Source organism: Harpegnathos saltator, unplaced genomic scaffold (genome assembly GCF_003227715.2).
Source record: "Harpegnathos saltator strain DR-91 unplaced genomic scaffold, Hsal_v8.6 scaffold275, whole genome shotgun sequence".
Taxonomy (NCBI): domain Eukaryota; kingdom Metazoa; phylum Arthropoda; class Insecta; order Hymenoptera; family Formicidae; genus Harpegnathos; species Harpegnathos saltator.
In genome coordinates, this window is record NW_020230067.1 from 480,358 (window position 1) to 505,488 (window position 25,131).

General features: G+C 48.0%; 1 protein-coding gene across 6 annotated transcripts in view; it reads right to left on the reverse strand.

The window, feature by feature from the left end:
• The window catches only part of LOC105181168 (protein Skeletor, isoforms B/C), a 62,619-nt gene that overhangs the window by 21,502 nt on the left and 15,986 nt on the right, over positions 1–25,131 (reverse strand). For all 6 annotated transcript variants that reach the window (XM_025299430.1, XM_025299429.1, XM_011137767.3 and 3 more), the window contains 2 exons: positions 12,089–12,314; positions 10,782–10,893 (listed from right to left, as the gene is read on the reverse strand). In XM_025299430.1, the coding sequence (XP_025155215.1) occupies positions 10,782–10,893; positions 12,089–12,314 (338 nt within the window). The remainder of the gene's footprint in view (positions 1–10,781; positions 10,894–12,088; positions 12,315–25,131) is intronic.

Consider the following 25,131-nt stretch of genomic DNA (forward strand, 5'->3'; position numbering starts at 1 on the left):
CGTCTGCGCTTGCGCCACTGTTATCCAGGACTATCAACCTTGCCTCAATTCCTGATCGTCCGTTTTCCGTGTCCCCGTCCACGTTCGCCGGCTGTGTGTAAGTGCGTGTGTGGCAGCCTAGGGCTACCCGTGAGAGCGTGTGTGCGTGCGCGCAGGCACACGCGGTACCGGAGAGCGCAGCTCTCGCGCGGATATCATCCTCCGATGAATGTGAGGCGGCTTACGACTATGTCGGGCGAGATCGCGCGACCTCGAATCGATGGCCGCCGAGATTTCTACGCGAGCAGTCATTTGCCGCGTGATCGATGAAGCTCCAGATACACGAAGGCCGGAGATGCTTTTATCGACGAAACGGTCACGCGTTCGCCGGCAACGACATTGAGCACGCGCGCGCGCGCGCGCTACTAGTAATCCTCGCGGCACCGAGACTTGGTTACAACTCGCCATTAACGACGAGAGCTCAACGTCGTCCGTGTCGTGCTGCGCTTGTAGTTTGACAGACGCACGGGTAATCGTAGACGTAATCAGACGTCGATGAAATTCCTCGATCATGAATATGTATATAGATGGGACGCTGAAATTAGTTAACGCGAATGTTCGACATGTGAGTCCTCCTCGAGACTGGGATAAATTTCGGTTTTCGGGCGTGTCGTAACGAGAGGGATCTTCTAAATATCGTTCAATCGTTATTTCAAGCCGGAGACCCGGCGAATTGCAAATAGATACCTCGGCGGCTTAGTAATTTGTCCGCCTATTAGTACATCGACATCGTACACGGTACGGCATGCCGATCGCTACTGTATCACCCGGTGTGACAAGTCGTTCGCCGATTTGTCAAGATTATTAATGGTCGTATCGATAGAGACAGACGTTTTGCGAGCTGCATTCATCGCGCGAGTTATTGTTGCCTGAGCGCCATTGGGTCCCGGGGAAAGTATTCGAGACAAAGCCGATAACGCGCGAGTACCGACGTCAAGATCGCGAAAATAAAGTCGATGGAGAGCCGATGGAACCGAGAATGGGAGTTTACGATGTATGTAGCCGTGTGATTTGGCCTCTTTGTTGGAAAGAGAAAAAGATATAAAAACATTGAGGGCACGAAGATCGATGCATGATTCGCGTTAATATCGCGGGACAGCGCGGGACGCGCGAAAGTAGAACGAAGAATAAAACAAGAAAAACGGGTCGAGGCTGAATTGTTTGCTCGGATCTCAGGAAAATCGCGAATCGATCCATTCGACATTCGTTCCTTGAGCGAGGGAGATACGTCGAGAGTTGTCTCGAGCTGGAGAGAGAAATATGGTGTTTTAGAAAAATAGTTACGTGACAGAGCGGGGCTCAAGCTCTCACTCTCTCTCTCTCTCTCTCTCTCGCGCGCGCGCGGAGGAGAGGGCGAGGGCGATATTTCAAATGTTCACAAGTCCGAACTGAAATCCGGTAAGACCTTTTCCCCATAGTAACTCCGTGCGAGACGGCATCGCACGGCGGGACCCTGTACTCAATATAACATAGATTATTAACGTCGACTCCCGTCCACAGATCGAGAGAGGCGGGAGAGAGGGGGAGAGAACGCGCACGATGGATCCAACGGCATGGAACGGTTTTCGAAGTTACGCTACGTGCTCGGAAATCTCGCGCGCCCTGCAGACTCCCGACCGACGCGACGAATACAATGAACGATGTCAATATCGAGAGAAAACGTTTCAAAGCTTTTACGCACGCCGCCATGAACTTATCAACGTCGCTTTTGCGTTTCACATTGTTGACGGCATCGCGAAATCACGCCGTGTGTCAGCGAAATTTTATTATTCCGCCGAAACGAATGAACGAACGAATGAACGAACGAACGAACGGCAACCAACCGGCCGCCGAGTGTTGATCGGCGAACGATTTTGTCACAACGTATTTGTAGACATTTATTCCGATATATGACATGCGAGTGCGGCGTGATGCGTTCCAACATATATTAATGTTGCGACTTATAAATAATAAATTACACGAGCATAATGCGAAAAATTGTGAGCACTGCCCCCGTCGTCGCCGCGTCGCTTTATTAACTGTCGCTACTCGAGAGATCATTTCAGTGGCATTTCCATTCTAGTATGTTATTAGAAAAAGAAAAAGAGGAAGATAGAGAGAGAGAGAGAGAGAGAGGAGAGAGAGAGAGAGAGAGAGAAAGAGAGAGAGAAAGCGACATGAACCGAAGGGCGGCATGTTTCGTTAATGAATTACGTTCGGAACATAAAACGGCGAGAAAGGAAATCAGCGGGGCGAGGAGGCGGGGAGGAAAAATTGCGGTTAAAAACGTTCGTGATATCGACGAGTAAGGATAATCTTACGCTTGGCGCGAGGGTGCGATTCTCACTCATCTCCCCTTCCCTTCTCCTTTTCTTCCTCATTCACTCTCTCTCCCTCTCTTTCTCTCCCTCTCTCCCTCTCTCTCTCTCTCTCTCTCTCTCTCTCTATGTCTCTCTACTTGTGCACTCCGCACCGCTCTTGTGGATCTCCAGGAATCCATTCTAAGCGGTTATTAATTGACGCTCTCGGGGCGGGGTCGGATCGTCCACTTGGTGCCAGAAGCAATCGTACTCCGTCATCCTGTCCCGAAAACTATGAGGCGTTTAATTAACTCCCGGGCCGCTGGAGAAAGAGACCGAAGAATTCAAATGCAAATGCTCCATAACACGACCGCGGGACAACCATTTCTTTTATTTTATTTTTTTTTTTTACAACTCGGAATTCAGCTACCGGAACAACCACCGAGTACCAACACTTCGCCACGAAGCTAAATTTCATCTTTTGCTTTGCTCTCGCAACAAGACATTACGTCGTCTTTCAAAGCGCCGAGTCGTTTAACATATAACTGAGAAAGTATGTATATTTAAAAAAATAAAACCTAACATGTACATATATTTTAATGAGGAGAGAAAAATAAAATGGAAAAGGCATGAAACATGACGAGAATGGCACAGCAAGTTTATATAATTATAGATATTTATAAATACACCTGTTTGATACGATCGTAATAAGCGAATTAGAAATAGAACACGGATGAAAAGGGAAGAAGCGGGTAATAGATTAAATGTCAAAGAAAATATGTCAGCAGAAAGGGGTGGTCTGCGAAGGTGCACAAAAGCAGAGGGAAAAGTTGGACTCATGAACGGACGGGATAGTCTGATGACAAGATAGCAAAAAAAGGAGAAAAGAAAAGAAAAGAAAAGAAGGAAAGTAAAGGAAGAGGCAAAATCACCATTGATGCATACGATAGTCTAGCTTTGAAATCAGGCATCTCGCCATGATACGATCACACATGTCGAAATAGAGAGAGCGTTTTTTTCGACGAGTTCGCACGCGACCTCAAATGGTCACATCCCGATGACGTATTGTGCGCAATCCAAGAATAAGCGTGTGCACGATCGTGCGCGATAACGTGACTCAGTATCTACTTTTGTACAACGATTTATCGCCGCTGCAATCGGAATGCACGGAATGAGTCATCCGGCGAGGAACGATGAACACGGTCGCCTAGTGGTTCGCGTCACGCGTACGTCAGCCTGAAAGTGAAAAAAGCTGCAATCGAGCGACCGACCGACCGGCCAGCCGGCCGACGATGCCGGCCGTAAAAGTCGGCCGATGTTAACGCGCACGTACATTGGCCTCACTACCGAGGTCGGTACTGAGAAATTCCGTCACTTCCGAAATTTCGGCACGAGACGGGAGAAGAATGTGCAGCGAGCCGAAACGATTACGAAGACCAACGCGTGTTAGATGCAAAATGAAACGAAACCAAAATCGCGATGCGTAACCCGTCTCGGTATTGCGGATTATTATCTGCATAACAAACGTATTTCCTACGTACGGGAAAAATGTGATTGTGAGGAGCATTAAAATATATCTGGGACGCCACATGGCCAAGTAGCATCGTTAGTTCTCACGTGCAAAGTGCGAAACATTCGCGTACGGAAATGAAGGACCATGTATGTACTCCGACGTCGCACAATTTACATTTTCGCAACGCACGACATGGCGCGTTAAATCTTCGCTTATACACCGGATACTCTCGCAGCGCTTTCGTCTCCTTTTTGTCTGCAATAGGCGATGTTTACGAGCGGAGGAGGTGGAACCTCGTCTGAATCTCTGCGACTCGCGTTCGATGGCATTCCGCTCACGCGTTTAGCGCACGACGGATGTAAGAGGAAGACGATTAATCGCGGGTAAGAGTCATCGAGAAAGAATGAAATATCGTGAAGTGGCGGGTGGAGAAAGGAAAACGGAGGAGAGACGACGGTACGAGACGACAAGCCGATCACCGGCTTTAACGGTTCGAATTCCCTCGCGAGAAAGGACGCTGTTGGATAAGATCGCAACGGGGTTGTTTCTACCCTCTCGCGCGCGCCGTTTCTGCGTGCGGACACACACACACACACACACACACAAGTGGCAGGACTGTCCGCTTCAGACGACCGCAGCGTGCGCGGTCGGCAGACAGGATAGATGGATAGAGAAGGAGAAAAAAATTACCGAATCCCACCTGAATCAGTGGTCTATTGAATGGCGGTTTGATATCGCTAAAGAATATCTCTGTTCCTTTGAAAGGAAGCCCGACGGAGATTTGAAGGAAGAAGGATACGATGCCGAAGGGATGGGCTTTTGAGAGGAAGCGGAAGGAGATTCCAGAGAGAGAGAGAGAGAGAGAGAGAGAGAGAGAGAGAGAGAGAGAGAGAGAGAGAGAGAGAGAGAAAGAGAGCTAAGAAAGAGGATGAGGAGCACGAGGTGGCGAAGGAAAGAACGAGATGGTTCGAGAAAGAGGGGTTAGGAGAGAAGGAGAGGAAAGAGCGGGAGAAAGAAGGAGCGAGAAGAAGGCTTACTCTGACAATACATCCTCTCTACGAGAGTAACGCGAGGGAGCGCTGACTGACAGACAGCTCCTGTCTACCAGATATCCAAGCAAAACCTACACCAACCCCTACAAGCTGTGTAGTAGCAACCACCCTGCACAGAGAAAGAGTGAGAGAGTGTGTAAAAGGGGAGAGGAGGGGAGGAAAGCGAGAGAGATCAGCTTCTTCGAAATCACAGAGAGAAGCACCGGCGCGAGGAGGAGAGATTCCAGGAAAACGTTTCAATGATACACGTCATAAGATTTCCCTTTGTGACCAAGTATAATCAAGAAATATCTCGTTTTCTCGAGAGTATGTCGCGTCTCTCTCTCTCTCTCTCTCTCTCTCTCTCTCTCTCTCTCTCTCTCTCTCTCTCTCTCTCTCTCTCTCTCTCTCTCTCTCTCTCTGGACGATATCGTTGCTCGGAAAGGTCGAAACCACCGGCAAACATTTCAAGTAAGAATCGCACGCATGTATATATACACATACATACGGAATATTGAAAGTATCCAACCGCTTGGTGACATCGCAGCGATATGCTGCATTGCTGACGCTCATTTTAATTTTGAGCGCTAGTTTTTATGCCCGAGTTTTTATGAATGTGGAATTTACCGAATGTGTCCGGAACAATTACGCGCCACGACGATCGTTATGTGGAGATCTTTACCGCTCATTCCGCTACAGATATAACGTAAATATAATCAAGTACAGATTATTAAGTATCGTCAACCGTGCGCGTTGATTTTGCTAATTTACCGATAAACGCTCTACTTACCGGAGAATTTCCAAGTGCAATAGAATTATTATCCCACTAAGAGAGCGCATAATGCTGGAAATAATAGTATCTTTTCCCCCTCCCCCTCTCTCCCTTTCTCTCACCTAGTTCCCGCGCAGCTCGACACAATCAACACGCCATTCGTCGATCGATCGATCGACCGACCGACCGACCGGCCGACCGACCGACTGCCTGCCCGCTAATAGGCGATCATTCGCCTCGTCGTAACAAGAACGCTCGTCTCGATGCTACTTAAAGTCCCTTTTCGTGCTTTCCTCGGGACGATATAGATATAGAAAAGCCATCGGCGCCGTAAAATCCCGCCACCACCCTCGGCGCAGGGCTTTACGCTCGTCGATCGGTGGGGCGGCCGTAAACGAGAGCGATTTATGCCAAACCCCGGACGATGACTCGCGGCGATCGTAATGGGACACCCGGTAGAATGGACCGTAGACGGCGGACAGCGCGTTTTGCGGTGACAGAGCGTGTCTGATGGAGGGTTGTCACGGTACGGGAACACCCCTCTCAGACTTCGATATTAAAGCCCTCCTAATATAAGAGCAAAAGCTCTGCTCTCTACCGTCGATATGCTCGCCTCAAACCTTCTCCCCTTTCTAGAGGCTGCGCGATATCGCGCTTGTGTGTCGTTAGACTCGTACACGTTCGTACTATATACGCGCCCGACAGAAGCAAGGGAAGGGGAGAACTCCAGGGGTAGTCGATGAGTTAAACGTGCGATCGCCGTGTGTGCGCGCAAAGATTTTTCAGCGACGACCTACGACGAGTGGCTGGGATCTCCGGCTCTCCAGCCGGGGACGCATCTACGTTGCAATCTGTATAATCCGCGATGAGGAAAATCCAAGTGGCTGAATTAGAAAGTAACGATTTTTTAATATCGCGTGAAACGATGTCTACGAAATCAAAAAAAGAGGCGAGAGAAAGAGCGTGTAAGAACAAAGGCAAGAAAAATGCAGAAACTTGAAATCACGTGCAGCGTAGGAACGGAAATATGTATCTCACTGAACACCGTCGACATACGGAGATATCTGATCCGCAGCAGATCACATCGCCGCAATTCGCCGCAAAAACGTTTCCCCAAGAGCGTTCTCCCGCTCCCGCGCCCGGAGGCGCAGTGAAACACATTCCAACGTTATTCTTCAAACGTTCATACGTCGTATATCAATATCAATGTCACCGACGCTACGTATTTACACGCCTAGGCGCGAAAGAGATACCGAGAGGCGAGATCAAGACGGCTGAGCTACACGCGCGCGCGTTCAAATCGGTGTGTGCAGTCGAACGGAGAAGCGGGGAAAAAGCAGCCCGAGGAAAGAGCAGAGGGCTCGCGCCACCCACACGTGTATGCACGCACGTGCACGCATACACAGTCGCCTAAGGGCCCCCGTAGCTCCCCCGGCTTCCGTATCCATCTCACACGCACCATTGACCCCGAATGCACGTCCGATAGAGCTTCCCTGGACCTCCTCAAAAATCAAGTTATCTCTATTCCGCGCGCATCGTGGCGTTTGGAATAAAACGCGCGACATATCGGGCGCCTCGCCTTACGTCTCTCAAGGAGGGATTCCGGTTTTTCGGGAAAATATCGATTTTCTTTTTTAACCTTATTTTATTCTCTAAGGTCTTAAGAATATGTGTAACAAATTTTAAACCGAAATTCGCAAAATTGGCCAAGTTATAGATCATTAACCAACTCTGTGCGCAGGTATGAAATTTTGGAATGCGCGGCAGCGCGCTGCTCCGGTATCACACTCGGCTGTCCGTAAATACAAAGAGATAGTCAATGACGTCCTAAAAGTGTTGGTTTAACGATTGGATCAGGTAAAAGGATTTGGCATCACTGTTTCGCAGTGACATTGTTCAGTATTCTGTAATTCGGAACTTCACTGCGAACAGTTACATACACCGGGTGTTCAGACCACCCGGATCACCCGATTTTTTCGTTAACGCGACATTTTAGAGAAAAATATTCCAGACAAAAGTTGTAGGGCTTCAAAGGATCTATTTACTGACGCTACGAATTTGACCTTGGGATAACCTTGAAAAGTCCAGTCAAGATCAACATAAAAATCTTAAATGGACCTCAATTTTTTATTATATCATCTTTTTCTAGCCAAGTTATAGATCATTATAGATCATAGGCTTTAATTTGAACAACTCTTGTCTGAAACATGTTTTTATTTGTCTAATATTTTTTAAGATATTTCAGGAAAACTTGATAACTTTTTCAATATTTAACTCACGATATCTCGCTAACTATTTGTCAGAAGAAAAAGTGGTACTAGACTTTTTTGTTCTATTTAGTCTCAAGAATATATTTTTAGAATAGCGCCTTGACTTTTGTTAACTTGCTGATTTTTGAAATTTAAAAATTATCAAATTAACCAAATTCAGGGCGCTATTGGAACAATATATTCTTGAGACTAAATAGAGCAAAAAAGTCTAGTACCACTTTTTCTTCTGACAAATAGTTAGCGAGATAGCGTGAGTTAAATATTGAAAAAGTTATTAAGTTTTCCTCAAATATCTTAAAAAATATTAGATAAATAAAAAAATGTTTTAGACAAAAGTTGTTCAAATTAATTGGTGGAAAAAGATGGTGTAATAAAAAATCGCGGTTTCCATCTCAGATTTTTATGTTGATCTTGATTGGACTTTTCAAGGTTATCCCAAGGTCAAATTCGTAGCGTCAGTAAATAGATCCTTTGAAGCCCTACAACTTTTGTCTGGAATATTTTTCTCTAAAATGTCGCGTTAACGAAAAAATCGGGTGATCCGGGTGGTCTGAAACACCCGGTACACGGGAGTGATGAATCGAAAATAATCGCGAGAAATTCACACACGTGCTGCTAGACTGAAAAAAGACAATTCTCCGGCAATATACTATATACTCGGGAAGCAGGGATGACTATTAAAAATCCCCAGCATATGTACTGTCCAGCGAGGTGTCCAAGGAGGTCACAGAGTTGGTGCGAATGGCGAAAAAACGGAACCGAGAACACTCTGGACGAATTTAATCACGAACCGCCACTTCATAAAAATGTCGAAGATGCTATAAAGCAGATTTACAATGATTTATCATCGAAAAAGTTGCTAGAAAGATGTCTGGGTGGTGACACTCAACAACAAAAGTTTTAATTCCATTGTCTGGCGACTAACGTCCAAACATCTTCATTATGGCTCAAAAACAATCGAAATCGCGGCTTATTTAGCGACCGACATTTTTAATGAAGGCTCCTCTGTCCTTAAAACAATGACAACGACAGGAATCGTTATTGGCGAGCAAGCAAAAATATTCGCCAAGGTGCAGAACAAACATCAAGAAAGATCGTCGAGACGAAGCCTCGAGGCCACAAAAGAGGCTCGGATAGCACGTAGAAACGAGCAAATGCACCTTAATGATTTTTCCAAAGAGAAAAAAGGAATACTTTATGGCCCTGATATAGCAGACAAACCCTGTAAGTATTCAATATGTCTCCGTCAACTGTATTCGAAACTTTAAACGCATTTTTCTCGAAACACCTTTTCCGCGAATGGTGTGCACAATATTTATAAAACTATTGGATCGATCGACTTCAAATTTGTACAGCATGTAGAGTAAACATTCTTTTATTGTTTGATGAACCACTTAAAAGAGCGATATATATAGCGATATACCGGGTATATCTGACCACCTGTCCACCTCGATTTTTTTGTAAACGCGACATTTTAGAAAAAAATATTTCAGAGAAAAGTTATTTGGTTTCAAGAGGAACATAAAACAACTATATCAGTTTGTTTATAGATGGCGCCACTTTTGAGGTATTCACTGATCATTACTTTTCTTAAATGGAAATCCATTTAAATAAAAATATCATTTTTTCTTCCAGCAAACAGTTAACGAGATATCGTAAATTAAATGTTGAAAAAGTTACCAACCTTTTCTTAAATATCTCAAAAAATATTATGCGAATAAAAAAATATTTCAGACAAAAATTGTTCAAATTAATTGGTAGAAACAGATGATATAATAAAAAATTGGGATTTCCATTTAAGAAAAGTAACAATCAGTGAATATCTCGAAAGTGGCGTCATCTGTAAACAAACTGATATAGTCGTTTTATGTTCTCCTTAAAACCATACAACTTTTCTCTGATATATTTTTTTTTTAAATTTCGTGTTTACAAAATAATCGAGGTGGGACGGGTGGTCAGATACACCCGGTATATAGCGTTATATATTTTTTTATAATAAAAGATTCAGTCAATTTTTGGTGTTAAAAATCGATAATTTGAGTTCGACAAATGACCATTTCGTCAAATATATGTATATATTTTTTTAGTTCATCAAACAATAGCTACATATGTATGAAGTAAAATGCCGTTTGATATTTTTGTTTCAGATTACTGACAATAGAGAAATCGTGCACATCAGCAGCCGCGGAATTTCGCGCGGCGTCACGGTTGAAAGAGGTCAGCAGGAATTCTTCGTGAAAATAATTTAAAAAATTTTTCTGTATACCTGAAATATTAATAAATATATGCTGAAAATTTGGAAGTAATTGATTGTATAGTTTCCTTAAAGAAAAATTCCAAAGAAAACGGTATATTTAATGGAGAAAACCGGAATCCCCCCCTCTTAAGTTTGCGCGAGCTCGCAACTGAGTAGAGCGCTGAAAATGTGAAAAATACACACACTTGGGAAATGCAGGTTCGCGCACGGAGGGAAAAGCGCGTGCTGGAATGGAAATGTGACAATGGAACGCTGGGTTCGCTTTCATTTCGAAGGTACCGTATAATTCCTCACGAATCAAATTCGGTTGTAAGAAGCAGCGACTCTGTTTTTTCCTTTCCGATTTTCTTCCCCGTCGAAAATAACAACGACCGAGATGCGCGTGTCTCGCGTGTGACGGTGAACCTGTCATGTTCTAAATTGCTAGTGTCGCACGTCTTTCTCTCAACGCCGGGGAGAATTTAAAGCGCCTCTCGGAAGCGCCTCTCAAAGATCACATGAGACAAAAGAGAAACCTTGAACATTCGTTCGGTCTCGTTTCGGCACAATCGGTGCGCGAAAAAGGCGGAGTTGGTACACGATATGAACATATCGAGATCCATTTGACGATTCTCGCTCACCGTGAATCTCCTGCACCACACGCTCAGCCATTTGATGTCTCGTATGCGTTTCCCTCCGGGTAACCTCAGGATGATGTCTGTGTAGTTGTACGCTCCCAGCACTTGCGGGTCGCTGTTAACAGAAAGCAGCCACGGTCACATACGTTTAAAACGCGAGCTACGTTCACGTAACACGGATCGCGCAACGAGAGCGCGTTATTTGGCAAAGCAACATAAAAACTCAAATTGCACGGACGATAACGAAAATTGTGTTTTTACCCACCGGTTTGAGTTCGCGCTCGCTGTTGAGCGAAATAACATTTGGACAAACGATCGGATAAACTCGCATCGCGTCCCCGCACGCACCGTGGCTTCACGATTTTCTTTTATTTCCCTAATATATCCCGTAAATAACTCAGATCCCCCTTTCACCCCCCCCCCACCCCCGAAGAGTTTGCAAATCACGTCGTTCGGCGTACAATGCCGCGGACTCGATCGATTTCACGCTTGCCGATATTGTCTCGACGCGAGTCTGCATCTCGCATGGACCAAATCTCACACAAGTATAATCGAGAGAGAGAGAGAGAGAGAGAGAGAGAGAGAGAGAGAGAGAGAGAGAGAGAGAGAGAGAGAGAAGCAGGGAATGGACGAAGGCTGGAGTACGCTTGTGTACGCGGTCAGAGATGCAGGAAGCCCAAAGGAGAAGGGTGCACGATAGGAAGCGTAGGGTTCGCGGGGCGGCTCCGCGCGGCAGCCCGTAACCAAGGGATGAAATGAAATTCAAAGAGTCCGTTGTGAGTCCGCGGCGGAGGGGAACACGCGCGGCCGTGTATGCGGCGAGGGGACTGCGGGGGTGGAAACACAAGGAAGAACGAACGAACGAACGAGTGGCATGTGCGCGCGCGCGCCCACGCGCGTGCTGGAGAGTGCAGTTAATAAAACGGGAATTATACGCCAATCTCGTTCGGATTTCATCTGCGCGAGCACTTTATTACGTTTCTACTCGGTTGCTTCCTACCCGCTCCAGCTAACGCCCGAAACTCGCGCGCCACGAGTGTCCTTTGAGTATGTGTGCATATATATATATATATATATATATATATATATATAAAATATATATTCCCATCGCACATCCGTTCCCATGTGCTCTCGCACACCCACGTGTTTAACGTTAAATGGGATCGTCTAATGATCAATTTGGGGAAAAGCCTGCTCGCACGATCGATAAGCGAAATGATTCGATATCGCGCTATTTTGTGATTCTCTTGGAGAATACATGCGGGGAATATGAGACGACACGTGAGTATAAAGAGTGTTATCAGCCTCACCTGTCTTTGTCGGTCTCTGGATAAGGTACAATGTAACCCTCGGGACTGGGCATAGAGCTGTTGCCAACCCAGAAGTAAGCATCCGGCCCGGTACCGTCGTAGCAGAATCCTTTGATGAATATCGTTGCATCGTCGACGGCGTGTACCTTACCCTTGATGCCGTGCGCGTAATTTTGTAAGGTGCCGATAAGTTTGCCGTAATAATTGGGTCCGTTTCTGGCATAACCTGCGATTAAAAGTAGAACGCACGTCGTGTACATTAAAATTTCTATCATCGCCGCGCATCCTATATTTCCCGGAGTTTCTCATTAGCAGAATGCATTCACAGAATCGTACTAAAGAGAAAAAGAACCGTGTAATCCGCTTTACTCCCCAGAGAAGAAAAGAATGTTAAGTTAATTTCAGCAGAAATATGATAATTTACGTTTAAGTCCTCCTCATCGTATAACTTTCCCACGAATGAAATAATTGCGATAATACGCAGAACGAACAGATACGCGGAACGATAACCAAGCGACACTTGGCACCTGTTTGTTATCACTGGTCACTTATCTAGGTAGAAGGACTCACATTTTTCCAGCCTTTTTCCTATCTCTTTCCCACCTTCATTCAAGGTAAGCAGATATCGTGTACTTTTCAAGCGTTCGGCATGATCGTTCGACTTAACCAGAGCTACTCAAAGGATATATCCTGGGACTCTACGCGAATTTTATCCGCGCGAGCAACGACTGGGACACCAACAACGGGGGAAGTACGTTTCACCCTCGTGATATAGGTTGGACGCATCGCCGCCCCGATACAAAACCGATGCGATGCCGCGTCGACAGCGCAAAGGGAAGCCGGCGCGGCGCGGCGTGGCGCGGCGCTGCGCGGTTCCGCGATTTGCATGAATTTCATTTCATTTGCTCGACAGGCCCGTAAAGCTGGGCGCTGTAAATATATATATGTATATATCGGAAGATTCAGCCGCGGCAGTAAAGATCAGAGGGCGTTTATACGAGCGGCTTCCAGGTCTCGAGGGCCTCCGGTGATCGCTCCGCGCGATGCTCCGCTCGGCCGCTAGTCCGAGTTTAAAAGCTGATGCCGGTGGAGGGCCGGAGAGGGAAACTCGGTAGCCGAGTGCGTCCGGAGGGTAATAGCGTAGATTCGGCGCGGAAAGGTCGAATGAAATTAGCGGATTAGGATTCAGCCCTTAATCCTCGGGGAACTCCGTCCGTGGAACTCGCGTGCGCGTGGACCGAAACTTCACTGCTCCTCGTAGCCGGTTCCTTCGATTCTCGCTGCGCGAAATATGACGAATCCTTGAAACGGGCGTTTACACGAGAGGTGAGGCGCAGCGCGAAGTGTACCTCGCTTGTCCTCCGTGCGACGATTCGCACGCCTCGATTTTTGGACCGGAAGTCGAAGGCAAATGTCGGCGTAATTCGCCTCAAGATTTACTCGTTCCCTGCTCTGTAATATTTTCATCTGATTTGCACACGCTCTTTGATTCCGACAGACGGCGGGAATTTTCCAAAAGCGAGACACCGTCGTGTCTCGTGCGCGATTTACTCGTTCTGCGTTTGGTAACACTGCGATACAATTTAAACGCACTATTTGATCCGACAAAAAGAGGCGACCTCGAGATATTATGTATATAAAGAGAGAGAGAGAGAGAGAGAGAGAGAGAGAGAGAGAGAGAGAGAGAGAGAGAGAGAGAGAGAGAGAGGGAGAGAGCACGATGTAGATGGTTTAATCCGTCGGAGGAGCGAGGAGAAGCGAGCGTCGCCCACCGACGAGAGTCCCGGCCGGCAATCCGAAAGTTCCGCCCGACGGCCCGGCGATTGTTTAAGCAGCATTCGTGACGCTGCGCCCAGAATAAGTCGAGTAAGTGGCGTGCGAACATTCCTGTATTCAAAGTAGCGGCCCGTCAGTGTCGTTGTAGCGCGTTAATTCGTCCCGGTGATTATGGATCCATTAGCGTGGCAGCCAACAAATAGCACGGTACAATCCAATAACCGTCGCGGCCCATAATAAAAGGGGAGGAACTGGTTTAGGCACCAGTCGGGGGTAGTTTAGCCGGTGGCTCACAGCAGCAGAGTGTACGCGCGCTCACACACGGCCGCGCGCGTTCGTGTGCGAGCGCGCGCGCACGCGGGAGCGTGTGCCCGCGAGAAGGGTGGCTCGGCACCCCCACGCGCGTCGCACGCAGATAGCGATCGCTGCGTTCATTGTCGCGCATCGCCGTAATATCCTGCCCGCTACTCCGTACGAGCGGGGCTGCGGGCGTCGGAGCGAGCAACGACGTGGACGAAGAAACGCGCGATCCCTCGCCGATGTCTGGCGCGAAAGTAGCGGACACGATGCGACGGAGACGGAGGGAGGGAGGGAGGGAGAATAAAAGCCTCCCTCCGGCTGCGCGTCATCCCTGAAGACCGGTATCAACGATGTCTTAAGCATGGATCCACTTCCGCGAAACCACGTGTCAGCGAGACACAGGGTGGCTAGGATTGCTTGAATATCGATGTCTCTTTCTTCGCTCGCTCGGTATCGGAATGCATTTCGAGCTGCATGCTCCGTTGATGCTCCGAAAGAAGGTCCGACGAAAATCGGAAAATAGGGCGAGGTTGAATTGACACAGACGAGCCCTTCTGCGAAATTTGGACGATCACATTTAACCCTTTGTATCCTGACGGTATAATTTAAAAATACCGTTCCATATCAACGTCTATATGTTTTTGAACTTTCTTTTCTATGGTTTGTCCTATACTCTCTCTTCTCGGTACTTATAAGTTACTATCTTAAAATCATTAAATTATTACAAAATTTATTTTCCTATTCCTTATGTTTGTAGCATGCCAAAAGCTATTTAATTTAACAAGAGGGCTTTAGGTAAATTAATTCAGAATATAAAGGGTTAATCTTTAATTTAATCTGTAGAATAAGTGTAACACCAGTCGTCAGACGTAACGAGGCGATTGGACGGAGACAGACTGTAAGCTCGTTCGAGCTTACACTTATTGCACCGTGTAATTATGCAGTTTCATTATTTTGATCCCAAAGCTTATTATCCAAAGTGATCGCCATGTAGCGATTTTGATATGAGTAATATTTCCCACGATATTCGGACAGTCGGGGCGACATGGCCGGACTGATTTAAAGCTGTAGCGCAGTTTCCCGAATGACTCAAAGGATCATGTTGGAGTTTGAATTCGCCCAACATCCGACCCGAATATCAGCTTTGGCCAGCGCAGCGAGCTCGACGATACGACGAGTTATTAAACGACGAATTATACGCGAGCGAGCGAACAAGTCCCGGCTTCTTCTATCGCCGGCCAAAACGGAAATTTCAAATAAGCGCATCGGCCAATTTTATTCATATCCCGATCGAGTGAGAAAGTGCTTCGCTTATGTGCAGAACACACCAGCTCACCACCTGGTAAAATAACAAATTTGCCGATTCGTCCCGAGAAAATCGGCCCAAGAAACCTCGAGCTCACGTTCTCCTCCACGAGCACTCCAAACTCTAATATTTGCACAATGTCGACTTTTCTTCTACCTTTTCCTCATTGTATGCAATCAGCTCGCGACTCGGACTCGCTCACGCTTGAAAAGTCTCTCGTCCACTCGCGACGTTCTCGGCCGCGTGCACGACAGACGGTATATAAAGTTCAATTCAACAATTTCTTCGTCGATGCGCAGAGCCAGAAATTCGCCTCATTTGACCGGCCTATACGCACGACTCGAAACTCGCCGTTAGCTCGGGGAGGTTCGTCTGAAAGCACGATATGGTCCAAGAACGGTCGAGGGAGTTCGGTCAACATTTGAGCATGGTAAACAGCATCCACTTGCCGATACTCCTCCCTCCTATCCCACCTTTCTCTCTCTCTCTCTCTCTCTCTCTCTCTCTCTCTCCCTCTCTTTAGTGATCAGCTTCCGGATTGCGCATAGGTCCTTCGAATAGTCCCCCCACACATTGATCTTAGCTAGGGTCTTAGGGACCAACGCGCGGGGAATACCTTGGCCTGGGGCATTCCTGACACAAAGCATATTGCGTACGCCGCAAATACACGCGGCGTCGCCGTCGGCGTCGATGTCCTCCTCGTCGTCGTCGTCGTCGTCGTCGTCGTAACCGTCGCGCATAGTATGACGAGGACTCGCTGGCGCGTGACGTCCGATGGTGTCCCGATCGGATCCGGTAGATCCTTTGTACCGACGGCGTGCTTTCAACGAGGACCGCCCGGACTAATTCACTTTTCGCGCGACAAAGCGCGAGCGCGCCTACGTAATGCGTAATGTATGTTTAACGCGACGAGCGTGACGCGCACTCTCGGCGATATTAGCCGTGGAGAGAGAACATGCGTCCCTCCCCCTCCCTCCGTCTCGATCGAACGCGACTCGGAGAGTAACGCGGAGATCGCGGAATTTCGCGTTTCGTTCGCTAATCGGTCGCGATCAGCTCGCGAGTTCCTCGCAAAACCGCGAAACCCTCGAAACTCCACAACCCCGTCTGCGGTCTTTGGATTTCGTGCTGACCGTCTGGATCCGGCGAGAGAACAGCGACAGCAACAGCAACAACTTTTCATGACCGATCTCGATCCGAACATTCTCGAGCGGTCATTCAAGATTATACAGTCGTGTGCGCGGCGGAATTACAGCGGCGGCTAGAAATACATTCCTGACCAGGTCAGTATTCCACGATCGGGCGTGCTACTACATGCGCTTTCACTTTCGTCGAGAGTACAGATCGCTGGCAATGCGGTCGACCCGATATCGGCCAGCAGCCGCCGTCGTTGTCGCCGCCGATATTGCGTTCGATCGCGAGCTGCGCCGGAAGGTTCCAGGTGGTGGTTTCTTCGTTGCTCCGGACGCCGGTCTTTCTCCGTGAGAAGAGAAAGTAACTGAGAGCCAGAGATAGATAAATAGATAGAGAGAGAGAGAGAGAGAGAGAGAGAGAGAGAGAGAGAGAGAGAGAGAGAGAGAGAGAGAGAGAGAGAGAGAGAGAGAGAGAGTGAGAGAGAGAGAGAGAGAGAGAGAGAGAGAGAGAGAGAGAGAGAGAGAGAGAGAGAGAGAGAGAGAGAGAGAGAGAGAGAGAGAGAGAGAGAGAGAGAGAGAGAGAGAGAGAGATACAAAGTCGCCGTGAGAGAGACTCGGTGACTTAGGACGTTAACGAGACTAACCGGATTCATCGCGCGACGAAAGGGGGCTGGCGAGACAGCGGTGGGGCGGGGAGACGCGGAAGAAAGGAGAGTACCAGGCGGCACTGATTTTAATCAAGATATGGCCTGGCAGCAGCCAGCGGCGGATCAAGCGAGCCAGGGCTTATCGATTTTCTAAGTGCTCCCGACCGACAGACGCACGGACGGACGGAGCAGTCGCGACACCGGCGTGAATTCAAAAGTAACGGTGGGAAAGAAAGAGATAGGGGTAGAGAGAAAGAGGGAGAACTCTCGCACGCGCGCTTTATTGTTCGCTCGCGGCGGCCGATCGATTTGATCACTTTTTTTTTCTCTTTCTGTTTTTGGAGAAAATTGTTTCCCCTTCGTGCGAGTCGCAGCTCGCGCGTCGTCCATTCGAACAATTGGCGAAAAATCCCGGAGAAAAATCACTTTCCTTTTCTATCGCGCTCACACTGTTAACCGAGACATATTCGCGATTCTTTTAATTTCTAACATATTGAATTAATCGCGCGCTGGTCGTCGAAGGTACTCGAGCGTGTTACTCGCGGAAGATACGCGAGCGCACGTACGGTACACGCCGATGTAGCTAACAAACTTCGTCGAGAGGAAGACTCTCCATGCGAGTCGCGGAATTAAAAACGGATGTTTGTTACTTTTAAATGTCCGCATGTTCCAGCCCGCTCTATTTAATGGGATTGCACGTTTCCATCCGCTGTTAATATCCCGAGATTGCGCGATTTGCATTTTATCGGCCGGCCAGACGTCGTCACCTCCATCACGCGATCCTTCCGCCTTCGTTCACCGTTGATCGTATCCTACGATTCCGTAATTCTCGTCCTTTTCGGGAAACCGCGCGCAGCTATCGCGGCGACATATCTAAAGTAGCCGGTTTCGTCCATAAATAACAGCGTAGCGCGGGGTTACGGAGGGAGAGCCGGTCCGCAAATTGAACAAAGCCGATACGCTTGTAATTCTGGACTCGCCGATACGGCGGAGCGTTTCGCGTCGTCGAGAATCGCGAGTGAGTAAACTTAACATCGCGCCTCGAGACTCGATTGCGGACGATCGCGCTTTTTCTACGCCTCGCCGCGCCGCCGGATGAATTTGCCACGTCGAATTTGCGAATGCGTCGGATAATTGACTGCCGCGATACAGCATACGACCGAGATTGGAAGGACCGAGAGAGCGTGGCGCGGGTATTTGGCGAATCGACCGCGCGTCTTTCGCGGCGATAGCTCGGTAGCACAAAGTCGTTCGAAAGTAACGCCATCGCGGCGAGAGCGGTGTGGGGTGACCCACTTACGATTTTCGATAAAAATACTCTCTCGGGAGAGTGGGCTGCGCGCGCGCGCGCGCGCGTGCGCCCACCCGGCGCGCTTTTACGACATACAAATAAATAAGGAAAGTTTGCGCGCGGACGTTAATACGTCGCAACTGCAAAGCGCATTTAGTCGGACGGTTATTACGTAGTCCTCAAACACGCCCGCGTAATTCCTAGACGTAATTCGAGCAGTTTGCTCGTTTGCTGTGCACAATAAATGCTCTTGATATTTTCATAAAACCATACGAAACACCCCTCCCCTCCCCTTGCCGCCTGCCACCGCGACCGACGTATTATGGCTAACTATTTCGCCGCGAGTACATCATACGTCGCAATTTCAATGCGCTTGCGCCGCAAAGATCGGATAATTACCGCGAATGTCCTTTGCGCGTTTACTATTATTATTATTATTATTGTTGTTGTTGTTGTTGTTGTTATTGTTGTTATTATTGTTGTTATTACAACGTTATATTCAAAGCCCGCGTACACGTCGAGCGAGATGTAACATATTGTCGCACGTATTCCTCGCGTTCATCTTTCCCCCCAACTGAAAACTGTAAAAGTAGAAAATATCTCTAAAGTAAGACACATGCCACAACGACGAAATTAATCATCGCGGGCGTATATCAGTTTCAGCGTGGTAGTCAATTTATCGACTGCTCAACCGGCGCGGGCGTGGGCGCGTGAGTAGTCGTTTGTTATCAATTTCGTTGCAGCTTGGAAATTAATAATAATGTTAGTAACATTGTCGGGCGTGTAACCTTTTACCGAAATGTTAATTATCAATTATCGCCGATGTGTGCTCCTCGCGTATCTTCAACAAGTCCAAATATCATCGTCTCGTCGGATCAACGAGCGCAAATAACGCGTGGCGGATTATTTGTAGTTTCACGCGAGGCTCATTAACCTAATTATCTTTGTTCCATGAAAAATATTCGTCCCTTCCCCTTCCCCCTTCCTTAGCCATCCCTGTGTATATATGTGTGTGTGTGTGTGTGTGTGTGTGTGTGTGTGTGTGTGTGTATGTGTGTGTGTGTGGGCGCTCTCTTTGGGACAAGGATCTTTCCTTTATCTTGGATTTCGCTAACACAAGAGAGATCGCGGCTGCAATCGCGGCGCAAGAACCGGCCGGTAGATAACTTGCCGTCAATTTTGCGCTCGCGCGTCAAGAGAACGCGGATTGGAAAAGCTCGCAAGAGAAGAGCGCCGCGCATCCTGGACAAGGGACGCCGCTCGGTTCGCATCGCCGCTGATAATTATCACAAACGGAGGTAATCTCTTAATCGATCGTGCGAGTCGACGTCTCCTATCCGTCTCGCAAGAAGAGCGCGACTGATATTTTTTGTCGTTTGCCCGTTAAGAGATTAAAGCCAAGGACTTCGCCCGCTTCGTTTTAGGGCCATTATACTCTCTGGAAAGGGGATGAGGAGAGACACACAGGGACGCGGAGAAAGAGAGACAAGGAGGAGAGGGATAGAATGACGACAGGGACAGAGAGAGAGAGAGAGAGAGAGAGAGAGAGAGAGAGAGAGAGAGAGAGAGAGAGAGAGAAGGGGGAGAGAGGTGGAGGAGCGGGGGAGTGCTGAGCTTGCAGAAAGGGTGCCTGGTGATGCGTACCGTAGCTACCTCGCCAAATGCATTAAGACCAACCGTCCCGCCGTCCCTCGCAATATCGAACTGACTGACTGAGCCGTACGACTCGTCGCGCGCGAGCGGTCCGGATACGCTATATTCCTCGCACCTCGTTGGGCCGCGGGTGCGACGAGGTTCACGTCGACGGTGGCATTCCGTTCTAGGTGGGTGGTTGTGCTATAAGCACTCTCGAGTGCTGGGAAACACCGAGAACACGAAACCCTCTCTCTCTCTTTCTCTCTCTCTCTCTCTCTCTCTCTCTCTCTCTCTCTCTCTCGCTCTCTTTCTCCCTCAGTCGGTCGGTTGGTTAACATTCGGTCCGGAAACGGCAGAGTGAGAGGTGTGTTAGTGAGAGAAAGAAAGAAATGGGAATCTGGAGGAAATAGAACGCGTGCCGCGAAGGCCAGCCGGTGGCTCAAGTCGGTATATTGACGTCGTTTCCCGATATGGTGAAATAAAAACGCCGACTTAGAACAGGCCATCGTCGTGGCCGCGCTTGAAAGTTTATTTCGCGGCGCCTCGATACCCCGAAATCCCCCAAAGCTTTCGCTTTGTTTATTCTCCCTCCCTCTCTCTCTCTCTCTCTCTCTCTCTCGGAGGCCGTGAGCCCGCGGCACGATATGACGGCAACGATACCGTAACCCGGACGCGGACTCGATCGAGGGATGTTCGCGAAAATGTGTGTGCGAGGGAAATTGCTGGAGACGTCGATCGCTCGCTCGGCTTTCGCCAGTCGCGGCAACGTCATCGTTCATCGCGTTCGAGAAACGGGGGTGTCTAGAAAAATGACAACGGACGGATTATGCAAACTGCCATTTTCCCGTGAGACGCGTGTCAATCCGTGCAGCAATTCATCCGCACGCGAAACGCGCGACGAGAATCGATCCGGTTGTAATAATAAACGCGTCCGATTCTCCGTTGCGATAACGCGCGATCGACTCGCCGTCCCATTACCGCAGCAATTACCGGTCTTACCGTCGACCCGACACAACACGATCGTACGTAGCTCCGAACGAAAGTCTACGTCCGGAGTCGCGAGGAAGATCAATGCGACCAAACACTCCCCGGCACATCGATGGCACGTAGACGCGAGCCGTAGGCAGAGGAGGCGATATTACATAGCTTCGTCTCTCCGATTCGTGTTTGAGTTTCCCCGCGATATGAATGCTACCCCGCGCGCGCGTTCGTACACAGCCAGAGAGACACGAACACACACCGCTGCAGAGGGCGAGCGGGCAGAAGGACAGAAGGACGGACGGACCGACAGACGGATGGATGGATAGATGGGACACACATGCGGGTGCCGTCGCATATCGATTGGAACGATGCGTCGTATGTATGTACGTGTGTCCCGTTAGAAGCAGGTTTACGTAACACAAGCGGCAGCCCTCCGTGGGAATCGGAATCATCGGAACGAGGGGGTGCCAGCGAAATCGGGGGAGGTGATCGCCCTTAGCGAAGCCACCGTCGTCGACGAAAACGAGGAGGAAGAGGAGGAGGAGGAGGAGGAGGAGGGACGCGAGTATCTGAGCGATAATGATATCGCACCGGGGCATTTGTCATGCGCTCGTGTACGACGCATTACACACATCAACGACGCGTGGCGCGGCGTGGCACGCGGACGCCACCCCGGAAGTCAGCAAGTCGCGCCCGCTAAACGGCTGGCTTGCTCTGAACGGCGTTACTTTCAACCCCCGTGGCACGGCGGCGTCTCGATCGCGTTGATTCTCTCCTCGCGTTACGAGCAAGGTCGGGTTCACTCGCGCAAAGTGGGAAAACTGCGACCTCGAGATTCGCGTCGCGCGCGGCAGCAGGACATGGCGCACCCTCCCTCTCCCTCTCCCTCTCCCTCTCTCTCTCTTCTTCCGAGAGAGATAGAGGGAGAGAGAGAGAGAGAGAGAGAGAGAGAGAGAGAGAGAGAAAATAAAAAAGGAAAAGTGATAATTACTTCTTCGATATTCAGTATTATTCGGTGCAGAGGAAAAAGCACTTAATTCGCGTTATAACTCGCAGCTAGTCTGATCCTCGCAGACGGGATTGTGATTTAAGAGCGGCGAGAGAGAATTGCCGGACCAGGTTGATCGATACGCGCGAGTGTTCGTCGCGCGCGCCGCGCGTCCCAGAATCCACGACCTTAATTCTAACGACGCGTTTTTCCGCCACCTTGTTTATCCCGTCGTATTCCGAGGACGTGGTTTTCTCTCGCGTGAATCATCGCGATGGTGTTTTTCCCCGTGACACTCGCCTGATGTAACAAGCAGCTGTTTGCAAAGGGCGTGCAGGAAGATCGGCGGCTGGCCGATAATGATCTCCTGACGGAGCATGTGTCTCCTGTTCGTCTCATAACGCATTATGCACCCTGAAGACGCGCAAATGGCAGTTGTCCGCGGCACAATTGGCAAGGGAAAGCCAATCGAGTGTCCCGTCGCTAACTTGTTGCTGCAAGCCGTAAGCCGTAAGGACAATTTGGCCGGCCAGACATACACGATTATTATGCCAATCGCTCACGAGGCTCGTGTAACAAGTGCGTTGGTGAATTTAGCTGACTTTCATCAGCTTTCGTCAACGAAGATGCGCGAGCCTTGACGAGAACGTAGCGTGATTCGATCGAAAGTGCAGGTTATACTACTTGGAATTTTCTGAAAGATTTTCAGAATTTTAATATCTTAGTTCAGAATTAAAATTCTGGATATAAATTTGGTCCATAGAATTTAGCTTGTACAAATTTCTATCCAGAATTTTAACTCCCGAAATCTTAATCTCAGATTTAAATTCTCAGAATCTTAATTTCAAAAATTTCTCTACAGGATTAATTAAATACGAAAAATAAAGTATTATAAAATAAAATATTTGTGGGAAATAAAGTATTATGAAACAACTTTTGTGCATAGAAATATGGCGAACAGAAATATGAGGTTTTACGAAATCATGCGTTTCATATTCTCGACACGCGCGCGCGCACACATGACGTTAATAATCTCCGGAGAATGGCAACTTCTATTAATAGTCTATTAGTATTTATTTATTCCCAATCTCTCTCTCACTCTCTTGCGTTTATCATCCTAAATTCCCTTTCCCGTGTCTCAGTCGTGCCCCGAGCGAATACCAGCCTACATCGATCGGTATCCGTAGGAATTCGAATCGCGTACCAACAACGACGACATTCACACGTCGTGAGCGCGGAAAGTGGAAATAGCGTACACGATATAGACGAGTGTTCGCCTCCGCGCGACACGCGCGTTGTCCTTAAGTTCATTGTGCACCGTGCACCGTCCAACATCGTTTTCGACGTGTCTCGACTAGCGTTATCTCGTGCACCACGATGTCATGCGATTATGCGCTTTTTTCTCGGTGCGATAACGAAGAGAGAGAGAGAGAGAGAGAGAGAGAGAACATACAAGATAACGAGTGGAGGATCTACGAGATCGTAAACTTTCGCGGGTGATACCGTTCCATTAGTTGAATTGTTTCACTCGAATCGCTCCTTCTCATACTCCCTTCTTTTATACTCTGCGGAGTTTCGACTCGTTCTCGTAATGGACAGACGCGATACAATTGCAGTATAGCTACGTATTGTGTTAGCGAAGGGGAACGGACAGCGGTTTTACGAAATCGAAAATTATGCTTCTTTGTAAAAATCGATATTTCGGTAACGAATAACAGCGGCTCGCGTCAGGATGGAAAACGGATATTTCTTAACATAAGACAGGAAATCCGAAGCTGGACGGGATAATGGGGAGCCAAAGTAGACAATTGCGAACGAAGAGTCGTGGGATCGCGCAAACCGCTTCTCGAGTCGTTCGTTCTCGAGGAAGCGGCCATGAGTAAACACGCCAATTGTCTCGTGAACGTTAGATTCGCGGATCGCGGAGAAGTGCGTTCTCGCGATTACGGAGAGATACGAGAGGAGAGGAGAGATGCGGTAGTAAAATCGGATCGCAAATTTCGCGATTTTCTCGGGATTTAAGCCGGATCAAAGAACGGCGCGATTTCGTAATGCGGTCGTTCACAGGTGGTAAATTATGGTAGATTGCAGAGCGATTAATAGCGGAAACGAACGATCGAAGGAGGGCTTTCATCTCTCAGCCCCCTTCTCCCGCTCCTTTTCTCTCTCTCTCTCTCTCTCTCTCTCTCTCTTTCTCCATTTGGAATCAGTCGTTTACATCGATTAAGCGTAGGCCGCAGAATTTGGGGACGGCCGACACGCCGTATGCTCGTCACTTCCAACGTCCACATAAACGCCACACTGGGAGTTGCACATCTGGCGATCGAGCAACAAGTACACGCATTAAATGTATCCCGCTTACCGACTCCAATTACATAGAGTGCACCCCGCCTGCGTGCACGTGGGGCACACATCGGAAAAGAACCTATGCAATTTTTACATCAAACCGATCACGGTTATAATTATCGTCGCGCCACTTGGCACGGCAGTGAAGTATTTTACATTCAAATCTAATGGATATACTGCGGTCTTTTCTTCACGTCACGTTGGAAAACGATGTTATCGATATTCATATCTCGAATAGACTTCGCGTATTATACAATAAAGTATAACAATAAACTTATGAGATAATTATGAGACTTATGAGATAATTGGAATTTACAGCACGGAAGAAATCTTTTAAGAAAACAAATAGAGATTGAAATTAAATAAGGTAAGTCCGGGATAGATGGACATAGTTTTGTTAATTGCAAATAACTCATTTGTATTAATGCAATAAATGGTCAACAACATATTAACACATTCAGTAGAGGATAATGTTTAAGGTACAGAAGAATTTTTGTGGAAAAAAATTCATGAGATGCCAATAATAACGCAATATTAAAAATATTCTGGTCACGCGTCCAGGTTAGATCGTCATAGTTGGGCATACGTCATTTCTAATGGTAATGAATTTTTAGGTTAAATATAATGTTTTTTAGTCGTT